General features: G+C 42.9%; 1 protein-coding gene across 1 annotated transcript in view; it reads right to left on the reverse strand.

Moving 5' to 3' along the window:
* The window catches only part of LOC309974289 (tumor protein D52), a 119,303-nt gene extending 117,819 nt beyond the window's left edge, over positions 1-1,484 (reverse strand). Inside the window, exon 1 of the mRNA XM_082858871.1 lies at positions 1,443-1,484. Coding sequence (XP_082714997.1) covers positions 1,443-1,461 — 19 coding nt within the window. The 5' untranslated portion in view covers positions 1,462-1,484. The remainder of the gene's footprint in view (positions 1-1,442) is intronic.
* Between the last annotated feature and the right edge of the window lie 16,196 nt (positions 1,485-17,680).

A 17,680-nucleotide genomic window follows, 5' to 3' on the forward strand; every position in this document is an offset into this window, starting at 1 on the left:
ATTGTATAGCTAGTGGGAAGCAGCTGCATAGCACAGGGAGATCAGCTCAGTGCTTTGTGACCACCTAGAGTGGTGGGATAGGGAGGGTGGGAGGGAGGGAGATGCAAGAGGGAGGGGATATGGGGATATATGTATGCATATGGCTGATTCACTTTGTTGTGCAGCGGAAACTAGCACAACATTGTGAAGCAATTATACTCCAATAAAGATGTTAAAAAAGAAAAGAACTGACAGTTAAAAAAATATATTGTATAAAATGTTTATAATATACACACTCAGATGTCAGGTGTGAGATTAATTTGAGGGGTGGGGAGAAAGGAAGGGTTGGAAGGCTCCAAAGATTCTATCTTACAACTTATCAGAAGTAAAACACAAAATAGTATATATGGAATATGGTTTTATTTCAACAAAAACTCACATGCATGAAAGTAAATACTGGAGGGTAAAAAATAAAAAATTAATGAAAACTGTTGTATTAGAACTCAAAATAGGAATAATTCCTATCCCCCACTTCCTAAAATTTACCTTAATATCGTTACTCTTTTTTTTTTCTTTTAGCGTTTACATACCTTTTTAAAAGCGTGCCACGAATCTGTGGTTACTGTTAGTGGGTTATTATCAGCAAAGATCTCTAGGATGTGGCAATGTTTAAATCCGAAAACCTTGCCATACTACTGCCACATCTCTCTTAAACAATGACTCAACTGGAGGCAATTTCACTTAATACACTACATTCAAAAACAAGTGCATCCAAAGCTAGAGTAATCAGATTAGGGATTTTGTGTTGGGGGGTTTCACCTTGACGGGTAAAAGAGGACCCTTGCTATGAAAAATTCCCCGCCTGCAAATAAACCCGTAGCCACTACTCCACAACTGGGGGATGTTAAATGTTTGCATCCAAAGCCATCGCCAGGGGCTCAAACGCCACCCAAAATCCTAACCACGTTAAGGAGAAGAGGGCAGAAAGTCTTCACATGCGGGTGGGGAGGACTTCACGTGCCCATCTTGCGGGGCGAAACAACCTACTGTCCTCAGTCCCTCAGTTTCCACCGGTCACAAGAGCGAGCTGAACAGGACTCCCTGGATCCTGTTTTCCACCAAAGCGCATCTCGATCTGCAGCCCCGGCTCGGTAAGCCTGGCGCCAGCCCTCCGCCGCCTCCCAGAACCTTCTCTCTCTTTTTCTTTCTGCTTCGTCTCTCTCTAACACACACGCGCGCCCCATCCGCCCTCTCCGGCCGCCAGCGCCGCTCCCTGCAGCAGGGCCCCACCAGGACGCCGGATCCGGATCGGGGTATGCAACTCGCGGCGCAGGCACCGAAGGCTCTGCACCTGCTCCGGCGCCAGGCCGCGCGCCGCGCCGGACCCCGACTCGGACCCCAGCGCCGCGCCGGACCTCGCGCCCATCCCGGAGGCGCCGTGCCGGTGGCGTCCGCGCCCTCACCTTGCTCGCCGCGATCCATGTCTCCCGCCCGCCGGCAGCGAGTCCCCGCTCGGCCCGCCCGCCCGCCGCGCTCCTCCCGTCCTCCGCCGGCGGCTCCCGGGAAGTCCCCTCCCCCCGGAGGCGTAGAGCGCGGCGGCGCCGCCCGCGCGCGGTGGGGAGCGCTTCGCCGGGGCGTCACCCAATCACCTGACCCCGCCGGCTGGTGCGCTCCGCCGCGTCGGCGCTGGAGGGAGGACGGACGGAAGGACCGAAGGACGGAAGGACGGGCGGGGAGGGCAGGCTGAGCTCAGGCAGGAACTCGGCCCGGGGGAAGAGGGAAGAGGGGGGAAGGCGAAGGCTCTGTATCACCGTGGGGGCCGCGTGGGGACCGGGATGGCGTTTACGTTCCACTCTCAAGTTATTTATCATATCAGAAGTTTCCTCGGGGGACCCTGAAGATTCCCTTTCTTTGCCTCCGCGAGCGCCTACTCTTCTGTACTTACTGAGTGGCAAAAACAGGAAGGTTCTTTCGACATGCCAGTGGCTCTTTTTCCCTTATATTCTTCATGTTCTCCTGCTGCCGAAATAATAGCCTATGCTATCTGACAGACTAGGTCCGAAGCAAGCCAAGAGGCGAAAATTACAAAGAATCTCTCGAAAAAACATGTGGTCCTGTCTTTTAATAGAGCAGGGTTTTCGGTGGCAAATTAGGAAGATTTTCAGGTAATAAAATCTGACTGTTTTGGGTGCAGGATTAAGGACAACACGCTGAGATGAATTAAATGAAATGTTGGAAATGAAGTAAGTTAACCAAAGGGTAGAATTATCAACAGGGATCTTTTGAAAATATAATTGGAGGCTTCATGTCCATTTATCAACGGACAGTTTGAAGTTCCCGTAATAACACTTCTCGTGATTAGCATTAGCACTCTATTTCCAAAGTGTTCTGCAGTTTCTCATCTTACGTGAAGTCACTTTCATTACCACATAGTTCTAAGGTGGTAACCCAGTTTCCTAAGCTGTCTGCAGCTACGAATAAGGCAAGCTTCTTTTTGTGCTACGTGGAGACTCTGGCTTGGCCTTCAGCCCGCAGCGTCGCCTACTACTTCACACACGCTAGGCTTTTGTTAGTATGTTTTTTAATTAGCAGTAGTTACCTGAAGCAACTCCATGTTTTCTGTCCATTGCGCTGTAAGTAAGTGTATCTCTTTCCCACCTGCATTGCCAGCGTCTTCTCGTGAGGTTTGTTCTGTTTATCTCAATCCGCTGAGACCTCTCCTCTTTGACTGCCCCTACTCCCACTGCATTTGGCTTCTCTCCTGTGGCACTCACCCCTGGGACTCATCTCCCAGGCCAGCCTACTACAGCTATAGGGTTGTCTGTTTCACAGCCCTGCTAGGTCATAACCTAGCAGCTTATGAGCTTCAGGAGGTCAAGGATCATTTGTGTCATGGTTTCATTGCTTTAATTATGCTATGCATTTAGTCAACATTGTAAGTTTAGCTTTCAGGTTTAAATTTGAAAAGAGGTACATTGTATCTACTAATAATCCAGTGTTTGTAACAAAGAGTTGCAATGATAGTTTTTTTTTTTCTTTTAAATGACCTTTTAAATGTACCAGTAAGGTAAATGTTGGCATTGGCAGGACGTTCTATAATGTGGTCAAGAATTTTTGACTAGCTGCTGCTCAGATAAATGGCTGGAAAGACAATCTCTCAACCTATGGACTAACTTGTGGACAAAAATATAGCACTTGAAAATAGTGTTGGTTCAAAATATGATTTATTCTCTTCGTATCTATTTAACTTGCTATATAGTGATGAACCTGACTGTTATGTATGTTGGGAGAGAAAAATGACTTGTGTTTTGAAGAATTTATGTGCTTGTTCGCATCTGCGGCTAATAGCATACAGATGCTAATAGCACAGCCCATACCCAGCTTTACCATTTTTCTTCCTAAGAGAACCCAAATATTATTTGGGATAGCGGTGTGTCCGGCTGAAACATGGCCACTTTAACCTCCCTTGCAGCTGGAGGTGGCACTCTGACACATTAATGACCAATGAGATATGAGCAAGAAACCTCCAAGAAATCATTCGGAAAGAAAGACTTGGCAGGACCTAGAGATGATCATACTAAGTGAAGTAAGTCAACCAGAGAAAGACAAATATTATATGATATCACTTATATGTGGAATCTAAAAAGTAATACAAATGAACATATTTACAAAACAGAAACAGACTCACAGATGTAGAAAACAAACTTATGGTTACCAAAGGGGAAAGGGGGGAAGGGATAAATTAGGAGTATGGGATTAACAGATACACACTACTAGATATACAATAGATAAACAACAAGGATTTACTGTATAGCACAGGGGACCATATTCAATATCTTGTAATAACCTATAACAGGAAAGAATTTGAAAAAGGATAGATATATATGTATGTATAGCTGAATCACTTTGCTGTACAACTGAAATTAACACAATATTGTAAATCAGCTATACTTCAATTTTAAAAAAAGAAAGACTTGGAAACATTTTTTTCTTCAGCTTCCCCCTTCCAGCCTAGAAGGGCAGCAGCCATCTTGAAACATGAGGAAGGAAACCACAGCCAAGTTTGGCAGAGTAGAAAGGCAGAAAGAGCCTGGGTCTTCAGTGGCATCATGAAGCTGCTTCTTATGGGAGAAAAAATAAACGCCTGACTTTTTTAAACCACGAGAGCTGGCTTCCTGTTACACTGAGCCAAAAACATCCTAACTAATACAACATGCCATTTTAAAATTCCCTTCCTGGCATGTACCAGCCTAGGTGGATTCATGCAGCCCTGAACCTTAGACAAATATTAACTTCATTTTCTCTACAAGGCTAAAAAAGCACTGTTTATATTATAAACAACCTAGCATGTAATAGTTCCACAAAAGCCTACTTTTCTCTTGTGTCTTCCTTCTACTTGTTTTTTTTTCTTGACAAATAGAATCTGTACTTACAGCTCATGATGTGTTACAACTCAAATGAACAGAGCTTATGTTTTAGCACACCGAGGAATCTCTGGAGAATGGCTAGCACTTAAACTGAGCACCGGGGTGCATTTAACTGAACCATCCTTTAAAAGGCTCAGTACAGGAGAGAGACACTAGATTTACTTTGCAGGGTTGTTGTTGTTAATGGTGACATGGATTTTTTTTTCTTCTTCTTTAGTTTCTTTTTTCAAATACCCATTCATTGGTGAAATTTCTACAAGAAAATGTACCAGGGGGACTCCCTGGCAGTCCAGTGGTTAGGACTTGGTGTTTTTACTGCTGTGGCCCGGGGTTCATCCCTGGGCGTGTAACTAAGATCCCACAAGCTGCGTGGCATGGCCAAAAAAAAAAAAGTGTAGCAAAGAGCAGATGAATGGAAGCAAATGAAAATATTGAAGAGGTTAGAAACAGAAGCCATACATTATAAGTGGAAACTATACACTCTGCCCTCGTTGTACCCATTCCCCATCTGATAGCCAGCGGAAATCACATACAATGTATATGGCCAGATGGTCTTTGCAGGCCCACCCCTCACATTTGTGGGACCCAGGGTGAGGGTACAAACAAAGACCCTGGCCCTTTCCTCTGGCTTGGTCTTTTTACCTAGGACTCTGTCCTATAGTCATGCTGGCCTGCCATGCTCCTGTGCCCAAGCACCTCAGCCAGAAATCCCATCTCGATCCACCCTTTCCCATCAGCCACCCCTTGGTCACACCTGTAGTTGTAGACTAGGATTGCAGACACCCAGGGCATGGTGTATAAGAGGGTGCAGGAATGGATGGGTATGTCCAATTGGTGCCAAGGATTCCTTACCCTGAGAAAAGCACTGGTGGGTGAGCTCTAAAACCCAGGGCCCCGTACGGGGGTCCCCAGTAGTCTGGGTCTAGGATTGCCAGATAAGATACAGGACACCCAGTTCAATCTGAATTTCAGATAAACAACAAATAATTCTTTAGTATAAGTTTATCCCCTGCAATATTTGTGACACACTTATACTAAAAAAAAAGTTATTCATTGTTTATCTGAAATTCTTAATGGGGTCCTGTGTTTTTGTTTGCTAGCTCTGTCAACCCAAACTGTTTCTAAGGGCAGTTCTGGCTCTCTGATCACTCAAGCCACTAAAGGCCTATGATACCACAATTTTGAAAAAGTGACCATATTCCAGCAGAAAGACAGACTCTTGATAGTTGAGCTATGGAAGTAAATGAGGTACATATACTAGGTGAAAGTTAGGAAGGCCAAGAAATCAAGGACAAGTTTTGGAGAAATATTGATTTAATAACAGGTAATTAACACTTAATTGCTTTAGAAAATATTACAGCCATCTTGTATTCTCTCAGCTATGTAAAAAACTGACTGTGAATATGATATAAACAACTTTAAAATGCATAAAAATGGATATTGGCAGGAAAGAGTACTTAATACTAATGGAAGTTAGACATGTAAATCCCTAAATGTTAACAGGAAGAGATCTCAAGTTATTGATTTTGACTATGTTAAGAAAAGCCATAGACCACTTAATGTTCCTTGTATTTTTTTAGCCACTTTGAGTTCTGTGTGTTTATCAAATTACATCATGGGAGCTGGGTGGGGAGGGGAGTGCAGGGAGAGCCGTGGTCCCTTTTCTCCTGGAGCCTCAAACATCACTGTTCTCAGTATTTTCATGTATCCTTAAAACTACTGTCTGATATAAATTGCACTAATTATGTATAGATTCAAAGGGGAAAACCCATGAGGACAAAGAGAATGCAAGAGGCTGCATAATCATAACTGACCTGGCAGATCTGAGAAAGCTGACTGCTAAACTGGCAGTGGGGAAAGCCAAGAAGAACCTAATTTATAATGCAGAACATCTAAAAACCTCGGGACTTAACACCAGGTATCTGCGGGTGCAGAGAGAAAGTGAGGCTCAATACAGGAGGATTGGTTGAAAGGCTACTTAAGGAGTTAGGTTGTAATTCCCTCCCCAGCTCTGCTCAGAAGACTGAGGTGATTTCTCTGGAGAAAGAAACTGGCCAATCTCTTGACTAGAGCACAGTAAGTACATTGAGGGTGACTTCCTACCACAAGCAGAGAAGTTCGTTAGCCATTCACATCACGAATGCTGAGATCCCCAGCTTCCCTTGGTTCTCAGAATGCAGACAGCCAGTCCTATGAAAGTTGGAATACCCTGAAAGTAGGAAATAGAAAGATCCACCTCTCAGGAATTTGACCAAACCAAGAGAAAACAACCCCTAAAATGGTGATCTTGTGGTTCACGAGAGCCCATGGTCCACGAGTCTTGCCCGGGCACCAGGGAGACCAGTCAGCTGCTTAAGGTCCATGACAGGCAGCCATGAACCAACAGAGTGTTACACAATGGAAGACAGAGACCAAAATAAACACAACAGAAAGGCAACTTACAGGAAACAAACTATACAGGGAGAAGAAAACAGATTTTTCTGCTACAACTTTTGATATAATAACTATCATTATTATATTCAGAGAGAAGTAAAGATATCCCAAACATGAAACAAGTATTTGCTATACAAAAAAAAGGAACATTCAGAGAATAAAGAGTTCTCAGAAGTTAAATATATTATAGTAGACATTAAGATACTATAATATAGTGGTAGGCAGAATAAGGATCCCTAAAGATGTCTACATCCTAAGCCCTGAAACCTATGGCAAAATGGACTTTACAGATATGATTAAGGTTAGGGATCTTGAAATGAGGAGATCACCCTGGATTATCAAGTGGGCCCAATCTAGTTAAATGCGCCCTTGAAAGCTGAGAACTTTTCTGGCCAGAGGCTGAGAGATGCCACAGTAGAAGGAGAGGAGAGATTAGACGCATGAAAGGGACACCACTCACTGTTGCTGGATTTGAAGATGAAGGAAGGGGGCCACGAGCCAAGCAATGTGGGGGCCGCTGGAAGCTGGAAGAGCCCCCAGCTGACAGCCATCAAGAAAACGCAGGGGCTTCCCTGGTGGCGCAGTGGTTGAGAGTCTGCCTGCCGATGCAGGGGACACGGTTCGTGCCCTGGTCCGGGAAGATCCCACATGCTGCGGAGCGGCTGGGCCCGTGAGCCATGGCCGCTAAGCCTGTGCGTCCAGAGCCTGTGCTCCGCAGCGGGAGAGGCCACAACAGTGAGAGGCCCGCGTACCGCAAAAAAAAAAAAAGAAAAAAAAAGAAAAAAAGAAAATGCAGACTGCAGCCCTACAATCGTATGAATCTGAATTCTGCCAACAACCTGAATAGGCAAAGAAAGATTCTTCCCAAGAGTCTCTGGAAAGGAACGCAGCCCTTCGGACTCCTTGACTCTAATCCGTAAGATTCACGTTAGACTTCTAACCCTCAGAACTGTAAGATTTGTGTTTTTTAAGTCACTTTGGAGTAGAAAGTCAAGTAAATTTCCTAGAAAGTAGAACAAAACAGAAGGACCTGACAAATAGAGGAGAAAATAGAAGAAAATTAGAAGGCTGATCCCAGAGATCCCATATCCAAAAAAAAGAGCTCGAGAGAGATGGAGAAAACAGACAGAAGAAAATCATCAATGAAATAACTCGCCAAATGGAAGAACATGATTTCCAGATTGAAAGGGATCACTAAGGGCTGAGAGCATACCATGTATTTATGAAATTCAGAACATTGAATATAAAGATCCAGAGATGAAAAGCAAAAGGTCACTTTCCAAGTACAAGGGTAAAAATGATTTTTAACTTTTGAACCAGACTAGAGGACAATGGAGCTCTAGCCTTAATTTACTAAAGTGATTTCCCCCTTATTTTCTCCTTGTATTGAGGGGACAGAATGGGAGTGAATGGGAAAGGAAGTTAAGAACAGGTGACAGTGAGGTGTGAATAGAAGGCATAATGCCTCATCTGTCATAGTGGAAAGTTGGTGGATAATGCCGGAAACGGAACAAGTACCCACATCTGCATGTTATTTAAAGATAGGAAAGTGTTTTAAAAAATGATTTTAAAGTGATTGCCTTCAGGGAGGCACATACAAAGGGTGCAGGAGGGGACTTCTGGAGTTTTTTGCAACAACTCTTGTTTTCCACTATAAAATATGTGCATGTATAAGTGTAATAAAAACTAAAACCTGGGAAGTGAAAACAAACCAGAGAAAACAAAAATCAATGACTAAAATGATAAGTTTAATAAGTAAAGTGGCATGAACACATTTAATAGTCCATAGTTTGTTTAAAGAGAGCTGTTTTGTATTTTCCTTGAATTGTATTAGACTTAAAATAGCCAGTGAAACGTCTGTACTTGTTCTGTGCAGAGAGCTCTCAAGGCCTTCACATTTCCAGCAGGATATAAAGGCCCTAATGACTCTATTTCCAGTCTCCCTTTCAGCTCTAAAGATCTGTGGTGCCTAAGGAGATGGACAAAATATATTGTGGGAGATCCAAATTGCAAGGCAGATTGCAATCACATTTTTGGAAAAGTGTATTTGAGTATTGGATCGTATGCATAGCAAGATACCTAGGAGGATGTTGACCAAACATTAATCACGGTTATTTCTTTACGGTAGGCTCAAATTGTTTGTATTATCCTCTGTTGTTTCTTGTTATATTTTTAACACTAAGCTTGTGAAAAGCCACAAAGGTATTTTTGTTAAGGAAAAAAATCTAAGGAGTCAACGACAAAAATATTTTGTATTAACTCTTTCTATCCCACAGGAGTCTTAGAACTTGCAATCTTAGAAATACTAATCTTCAAGCACCCAACTTCCCAGCACTTTTTTAGTCACTTTGTTCTTACCTTTAGCAATCGCTATTTGCACAAAGCCAAGTTCTTTGGAATCATCTGGTATTTCTGCCTGCTCTTCTTTCCCCAAACTCAACTTTTTAGAATGAAGAGGAACAAAAACTACAGTATGAGGTCAAGAGTTATCCATGTTGTTTAATAGATACAGAGTTTCAGTTTGGGATGAAGTTCTGGAGATGGATTGTGGAGATGGTTACACAACGGTGTTAATGGTTAAAATGGTAAATTTTATGTACTGTATATTTTTCCACAGTTAAAGAATTATCCAATACTTGCCCTTTATTCACTTCTAATCAATCATTATAAATAATAGTTGACTATTTAGGAGGGACAGAAAAATTGTGGAATAAGTTTGAGAAAGATGCTAAATGCTGTAAAATTTCTTAACCAATCCATGTTTTCTGAAGGCAGTTCTTGATGTGAACTTCAAAGTTTCTATCGTGAAATAAGTGTTTTGTTGTTCTTCCATTAGGGAAATGAAGAGACATTTGATTCTGAAGAGGGGAATGAAAAAAGGAGAGTAATAGGGTTCCTTTATGCAAAATGTTTTGGTCATTGTTACAGATTCCCCAAGAAATAGATTGTGAGTTGGAGATTCGTGTGCAGGAAGCTTATTGGTGAGTCCTCCGGGGATCTAACCTGTGGGGCAGAGAAGCAAGCAAGTGAACTTCGAGACAGTCACAACAAAGGCCTCATCCCATCCCTCTGGGAGCTCTGGAGCTGGGATGCTCCTTCAGAATTGTCCCAAACTGAAGCAAGGAGCCCTGCCTTAATACCCCTATGTTGACCCATCCTAGGAAGTGGGCTGCCCTCAGGAAATAATCTCGGGCAAGGTGGCTTTCTCCTGCTGAGGGCCATTCTCCCAGAGAAACTAAGCTGAAAGCCATCAGCTGCTTACACTGCCAGTCCTGAAGGGAGGGTCTGGGTAGTACCACTCAGCATCCTTTCAATCATATTCTACAAACTTCTTGGGCATCTCTACCCACTTTATAAATTAGTAATATAAATCAGAACAGAAGTAAGAAGTGTCAAACAAAGAAATAAGAACTAAACTTACCTTCTAATGACATGGGAATTTAAGAAAAATGTCCCACTGCCCAAGTGATAGGTGCTTGACCAGAACCTTCCCCTTCCTCAAAGGGCCAAAATATACTCCTAATGTCCTTATAATGATGTACTATGACATTATCAGTAAAATCTTTTCAAAAAGCTCCAGAGAAAGCTTCACTCATGGTGCATTTTGAGCCCAGTTCTCATACTCAAGAGAAAGAAAGAAAGAAAGAAAGAAAGAAAGAGAGAGAGAGAGAGAGAAAGAGGGAGGCAGGGAGGGAGGGAGGAAGAAAGGAAGGAAGGGAAGAGGGAAGGAAGGAAGAAAGAAGGGACAAAGGAAGGAAAGGAGAAAGGGAGGAAAGAAAAGAATAGAAAAGAAAAAAGGAAGAATTTTAAGCCATTTCGTGAACTCAGTCCTAAAGCCCAAGATACACAGTAGGATAAGTGCCCTTCCTCCATAAACATTCCAAAATTAAAATGATGGATCGCTAAAGAGAATCTCTCTCTTTCCCTCATTTATCTTCCTCCCCAGGGAAAATGCCAAAGAAGCATGAGACTTCTAAAGTAAACCATTAGATGCAGATGTGAAATTACTTACCAGGGAGCTACTACTTCTGACACAGGAAAGAAAAATATTCTCTCTTCAATCTCCACTAATAAACCACCTGAGGGTTCCCATTAGTTAAGGGGTTTATGGACTCCCACTTGCTGGCTTATGAATGAACTGTCTGAAAAGTATTTCCTACGGTTCTCTGTTGAGTTTTTAAGTTTTAAACTCTGCATTGAAAAACACATTGAGCTATTTCCTCCAATTCCTTTTTCATTATATTCAATTCTGAAATTTTAATGGAACCAAAAATCAATGTGAGGTCACATACTAATACTCTTACTTTCCCAACAACATTGAGGTGAGAGAATGACATCTTGCAGATGAGAACACTGAGACACAAAGATGTTAAGAAACTCACTCAAAATCTCATACCTCCTAAATGTCAGAGCTGTAACTCCCTAGAGATCTCCCTTTGGGTTTAGAGAGCTTTCCACTACACCATGACAGCAAAGCAGCTCTGAGGATGAATTAATGCACTGACACAGCTTCATTCAGGGAAGAAACACACACACACGCAAGTGAACATTTCCTATTTGACCCACCAGCCTGGTGCCATCCCCGTGGAGAGAACTGGGAACAAAAAAAAGTTACAGAATAATCACGTGACTCGGGGCTGGAAACTACTTCAAGTGAACTTCTGGTTTGGTCCTTTGCCTCAGGGAAATAAAACCTTATCATTATGTCCATTTTAGTTGAGTTACAGAGAGGATGAGCACACACCCCAGATGTATAGCTATTAATGAAGGGACAGACAGAACCCAGGTTTTCTCTACTTCCCCAGGTGAACTAGACCTGCAGGTTGAGTCCTCATAACCACTTTGTGGATAGGCAACAGTCAGACTGCTTTAAACTGACATTGGTCATGTTTGGGGCAGCCAATCTCTCAAGAGCTGGAGTGGACATCTGTCTACACAATATAATTTAAGGAGTCTCTGATTACTACTGAGAGACTGAATATACAAACAGACAATGGCCAGACCAGATATGACAAGAGAACTCTCACCCACAGCCTGCAGAAAGCATTCCAGGAAGCCAAACCACAACCTCTACAGTGATAAACCCAGAACAGTCAGGAGTTGGTCACTGACTGCCAGCCTTCCTATTTGGGGCCCACCTTTTCAACTCAGGGTCAACCAGAGAAAGCCAAATATGTTCCCCAAACCAATCACGTAAGATTCTCACTGCTAGTCGGCCTACCTGCAGCTTCCTCATGCCAGCAACCTCCAGTCAGAACATACCTGAAGCCTCCCCTTTTTTTCACTGTGGTCATCCCTCAGTATCCACGGCAGGGGTTGGGGGGAGGTTTGGTTCCAGGACCAAGACCCCAAATCCAAGGATGCTTGAGTCCCTGGTATAAAATAGCATAGTATTTGCATATAACCTACACAATCATCTAGTTTAATTCATCTCTAGATTACTTATAATACCTAATACAATATAAATACTATGCAGACAGTTGCCAGTGCACAGCAAATTCAAGTTTTGACTTTGGAATTTTCTGTAATTTTTTTACAAATAATTTTGACCCCCAGTTGGTTGAATCTGTGGATGTAGAACCCACGGATATGGAAGGCTGACCATATAAATCTTCCCACTCTCCTGTCTGCCACAACTAGAGAAAGCCTGTGTGCAGCAACGAAGACCCAACGCAGCCAAAAATAAAATATAAATTAATTAATTAATTTAAAAAAAAAAAAGAAAAAAAAGCTGACTGATCTGACCCAGAAAGGGATCTAGAGGATTCCTCTTTCCACAGTAAATCTGACAGTCAAAAAATGGTCCCAAAAGTAGGGCAAATCCCCCTAATAGCCAAACCTAAAATACTTCTTATTAAATCAATTGGATCATAACTCAAACGTGCAAACAAACAAACAAAAAAAGATAAAATTATAGGTGATTCGGGGATAATCTAGAAAATAACTTTCAGCAACATTTGTAAATTTAAGATTACATAACAGTGGCATGAGTGATCTAGACAAACCCTTAGAGTTTTTGTTTTTGTTTTTGTTTTTTTTGCGGTACGCGGACTTCTCACTGTTGTGGCCTCTCCCGTTGCGGAGCACAGGCTCCGGACGCACAGGCTCAGCGGCCATGGCTCACGGGCCCAGCCACTCCACGGCATGTGGGATCTTCCCGGACCGGGGCAGGAACCCACGTCCCCTGCATCTGCAGGCCGACTCTCAACCACTGCGCCACCAGGGAAGCCCAACCCTTAGAGTTTTAACTCAACTTCACAAGAACCATTATCACCCATTGCTTATTAGAGCTGCATCTCTGACCTGGTTGTAAAGGCTTATCTCCCTTACTTTAGGGCAGTAGCTGCCAGGCAAAACTGTCAGTGTTTCTGCTGAAATAGTTCTAGGTTCCCTACTTGGCCTTGTATTTCCTCATGCAATCCAGACATTACTACCTAATGAGAAGTTACAACTCTTTCACCCAGCCAATTAACCCACTCTCTCCCTCTCACATCACTATTCACCATTGCAACACCCTGATTCCAGCCACTCCCTGACTCTACCAAAAGAAGGGGAACCCCATGGTTGACTTACCTCAGTTAAGGAACTCTCCTTACCTTACTCAAATGTATTAGAAACTCCTGTTGAGAACTCTGACCTAATATTACTTGTAAACAGATTATACCTCAGAATTGAAACTGGAGGGCAAGCAGGATATTTACCTACTAATTTAAGCTTTTCTTTAGGAGACAGTCCTCTACCTGAGGTAAAATCAGCCCTGATGACAGAAATTTTACACTTAGTAGAGTTTGCCAACTATCCAAAAACCAGAAAGTCAACGTATACACAGAGAACAGGTATGCTTTTGGAATAGGACATTTTTTGACATGCTATGGAAACAAAGGGAGTTTCTCACCTCTGCTGGAAACTCCATCCAACATGGACAACAAGTTAAGGAACTTTTAGATGCCCTCCTACTTCTTGGAGAGGTGGCTCTCACAAAGGTTGAGGCCAAGCACGAAGACAAAATATGGAAGCTGAAGAAACGTTCTAGCAGCACTTCCAAACAAAAAGACCTAACCAAGGTTATGATCCTAGCTATACCCCCTAAAGATAAATCTCTGGAGAGATTCAATGAGGCCATTACAAAATATCAGTCTGTAGTCTCTGGTTTTGAAAAGGAAGGATGGGGAAAATCTGGCTGTGCTCTTCACATAGATAATCTCTGATGCTCCCAAGAGTGCTGCTTTGTGGCACCAGATGATTTCAAAGGGATATTAGCTAAATTTCTCCATGAAACTACTCGTTATGGTGCAGAAAATTTGGTTACCAGCTTAAACCAACATTCCTGGGGATTTCTCAGGGTATACGCCCAGTAGTGGGATTGCTGGGTCGTATGGTAGTTCTATTTTTAGTTTTTTAAGGAATCTCCATAGAAAACCATAATTCAAAAAGAGTCATGTAGGGCTTCCCTGGTGGCGCAGTGGTTGAGAGTCCGCCTGCCGATGCAGGGTACTCGGGTTCGTGCCCCGGTCCGGGAAGATCCCACATGCCGTGGGGCGGCTGGGCCCGTGAGCCATGGCCTCTGAGCCTGCGCGTCCAGAGCCTGTGCTCCGCGGCGGGGGAGGCCACAGCAATGAGAGGCCCACGTACCGCAAAAAAAAAAAAAAAAAAAAAAAGTCATGTAGTTTCATGCCTGTCTTGGTGCAGCTTGTGAGGAAGGGAAATGTGAACTTCCCAAAGCAGAAAGATCCGGTAATGTTTTCAGACTGCCGGCTACAGAGCCTCATCATGCTGAACTCCTTTTTGGCCACTTGCTGAAAAAACAAAAAAAAGAGTCATGTACCACAATGTTCATTGCAGCTCTATTTACAATAGCCAGGACATGGAAGCAACCTAAGTGTCCAACGACAGGCGAATGAATAAAGAAGATGTGGCACATATATACAATGGAATATTACTCAGCCATAAAAAGAAACGAAATTGAGTTACTTGTAGTGAGGTGGATGGACCTAGAGTCTGTCATACAGAGTGAAGTAAGTCAGAAAGAGAAAATCAAATACTGCATGCTAACATATATATATGGAATCTAAAAAAAAAAAATTGTTCTTAAAAACCTAGGGTCAGGACAGGAATAAACATGCAGATGTAGAGAATGGTCTTGAGGACACAGGGAGGGGGAAGGGTAAGCTGGGACGAAGTGATAGAGTGGCATGGACATACATGCACTACCAAATGTAAAACAGATAGCTAGTGGGAAGCAGCCACATAGCACAGGGAGATCAGCTGGGTGCTTTGTGACTACCTAGAGGGGTGGGATAGGGAGGGAGGGAGGGAGACGCAAGAGGAAGGGGATATGGAGATATATGTATATGTATAGCTGGTTCACTTTGTTATAAAGCAGAAACTAATACACCACTGTAAAGCAATTATACTCCAACAAAGATGTTAAAAAAAAAATACTGGGGAAACTTTTAAAAGACAGCTGGGGTCATTGTCAGGTGTGCAGTTTGTCAACAACTAATCCTGAGAAAACTAAAGGTGGGGGATAGCCAGGATCCGATGACTCACAGGCCCTTTGAATACCTTTAGGTGGAATTTCTTTTCCCCGCATTTATTTCATTTTCCCCAAGGGATTTGAATTTGTTTTAGGTATTGAACGTCTATTTTTGAGAGGAGTTGACTCGGTAACATTCATAGAGCAATAAACCAAATCTTTGCTGCCTGGAAGAGACTAACAGAAATCCAAACTCCAATCTTATGAGCAATTCTTTTTTCCTAGATCTCCATGTGCCAATCCCAGATACTATTTCGAGCAATTCTTTTTTCCTAGATCTCCATGTGCCAATCCCAGATACTGTTTCCATCCCAGATACTGTTTCCTCTGTGGGAAAGATGCCTGATTCTGTTTGTCTCAGAGTAGCACCTCATGCACTTTGCAGATAACATTCCAAAGCTTGTCTGGAGCAGGGACCCTAATCCTGCTAATCACCAAAGCTGGAAAGTCAAACTCAGACCTGAACTCAAAACATGGCACACTTGATTACTGAGGCACTATATCTTGAGGAATTACTGACTCACTGCTTATATAAACAATCGGAACAATATTTCCAACAGTAGGAATCATACAAATAAAAAAGACTGTAGGAAGAATATCACTAACTCTGGCAGAAGTTATTAACAAGACAACTCTTTGGCACAAGTAGAAACAGACAATAGCATAGCCCTGGATTCCCTGTTGGCTGGTCATGGGAGCATTTGTATCCTTGCTAGTAGTTCTTGCTGTGCTTAGATCAATGAAGCAGGCAAGATAAACAAACTATGTACCTTATGAATAAATAAAGCTACTTGGCTTCCTAAGCTTGGTCCTCAAGGTCACTGGGTTTGTTCTCTGGTCCTGGGTTGGGCAGTTGGGGTTCCTGGTTTTGAAGCATCTTACAGGTAATATTAATTGTTCTTGTTTTTGTCAGAGTGGTCATGATGCTGGTGCACTGTATTCTCACTCTAGAGTTTTCATTGCATCTGCTTAGTCATCCTGCTGCCAGATGATCTCCATGATGAAAAAACAAAAAAGTCAAGAAGATCTCTCAATACACGTGGCTATGGAAACGAGTAGACAATCCCCAAGAGGTAAAGATCTGAAACTCAAGCATTCCCTGAGTTGGTCAACTTCTCAGAAGTGACAGAATGACCAAAAGAGGGGCCTGAGAGACTAACTGTAGAAATGGATAATAGTCAGACCATATATGACAATAGAACTCTGAATCCCAGCCAGTTCAGGAAGCCAAATCGCAACCTCTGCAGTAAACAGCCCTGAAGAGTCCGGACTTGGTCACTGACTGCCAGCTTCTCTATTTTTCATCCCTGCTTCCAACTCAGGACCAACCAGAGAAAGCCAAATATGCTGACCACATCACTCATGTGATTAAAATCCTTCACTTGTGACCACACATGACTTTCAAGGTTTAAACCATTCTTCTTAGCATATTCTTGTAAGTTTCTACTATACTCATCAGCACTCTTTTGACTGCAAATGATAGAAACCCAACTCAAAGTAACTTAAATAAAAAAGAGAATTACTGGCTCACCTAACTGGAAATAACAGGAGTAAAGTAGAATTCAGGCACAATTGCGTTTAGACTAAGCTAATGGGATTCAGGCCGGGAAAAGAAGCTAAAGTGATCTTCTGGGTGGGACCCTTTGGGCCATTCAAAGTATTGTTGTCGTGCTTTCCACTGATGATAGGTAACTGGGATTGATGTTTCTTATGCTTACACCATGAATGATCAGACAGTTCAGAGAGGATTATCTTCATTGAGAAGATGCAGAAGTGCGAGTTCCCTTCACAACCCTAATAACAACTTTGAGCTTTAAGCCTCTTTGACTGATGGTTTTGCCAGTTGGAGCCTTTGACAAAGGAAGGTAGCCTCTGTGTGGAGTCAACCTTTGAGCTTTTGGAACTGTCACCTCCGAAAAGCAGCAGCTAGAAGCAAATACTGGGCTCTTATAGAAATGGAATTCCTGGCCTAGCTAGGCCTTGTGAATCTTCTTCCTGATATTCCGATTTTGAAGGACTACCAACATGAACTCAAGGACTAGCAATATAGAAAGGACCCAAGAAGCCTCACTGGTCAAACGCAAATGGTGTGTTCTAGAATGCAGCCAGCCTGGCCTCAGAGGTACCTTGACTGTACATGAAAAATTGGCAGCTATCCCTTTGGGTATACGTGACCTAGATCATAAAGATAATGACCACTCGTTTGAGCACACTGCCCATCGAGTCCCCCTACATTAGAGAGGTGGGCCAGAGTAGGAGACGTACTGGGTCTCAGTCAGCTTTGTAAAAATATGCTTGTAATGGG

This window comes from Leucopleurus acutus, assembly GCF_964270905.1.
Source record: "Leucopleurus acutus genome assembly, chromosome: 17".
In the NCBI taxonomy this organism is placed as follows: Eukaryota; Metazoa; Chordata; class Mammalia; order Artiodactyla; family Delphinidae; genus Leucopleurus; species Leucopleurus acutus.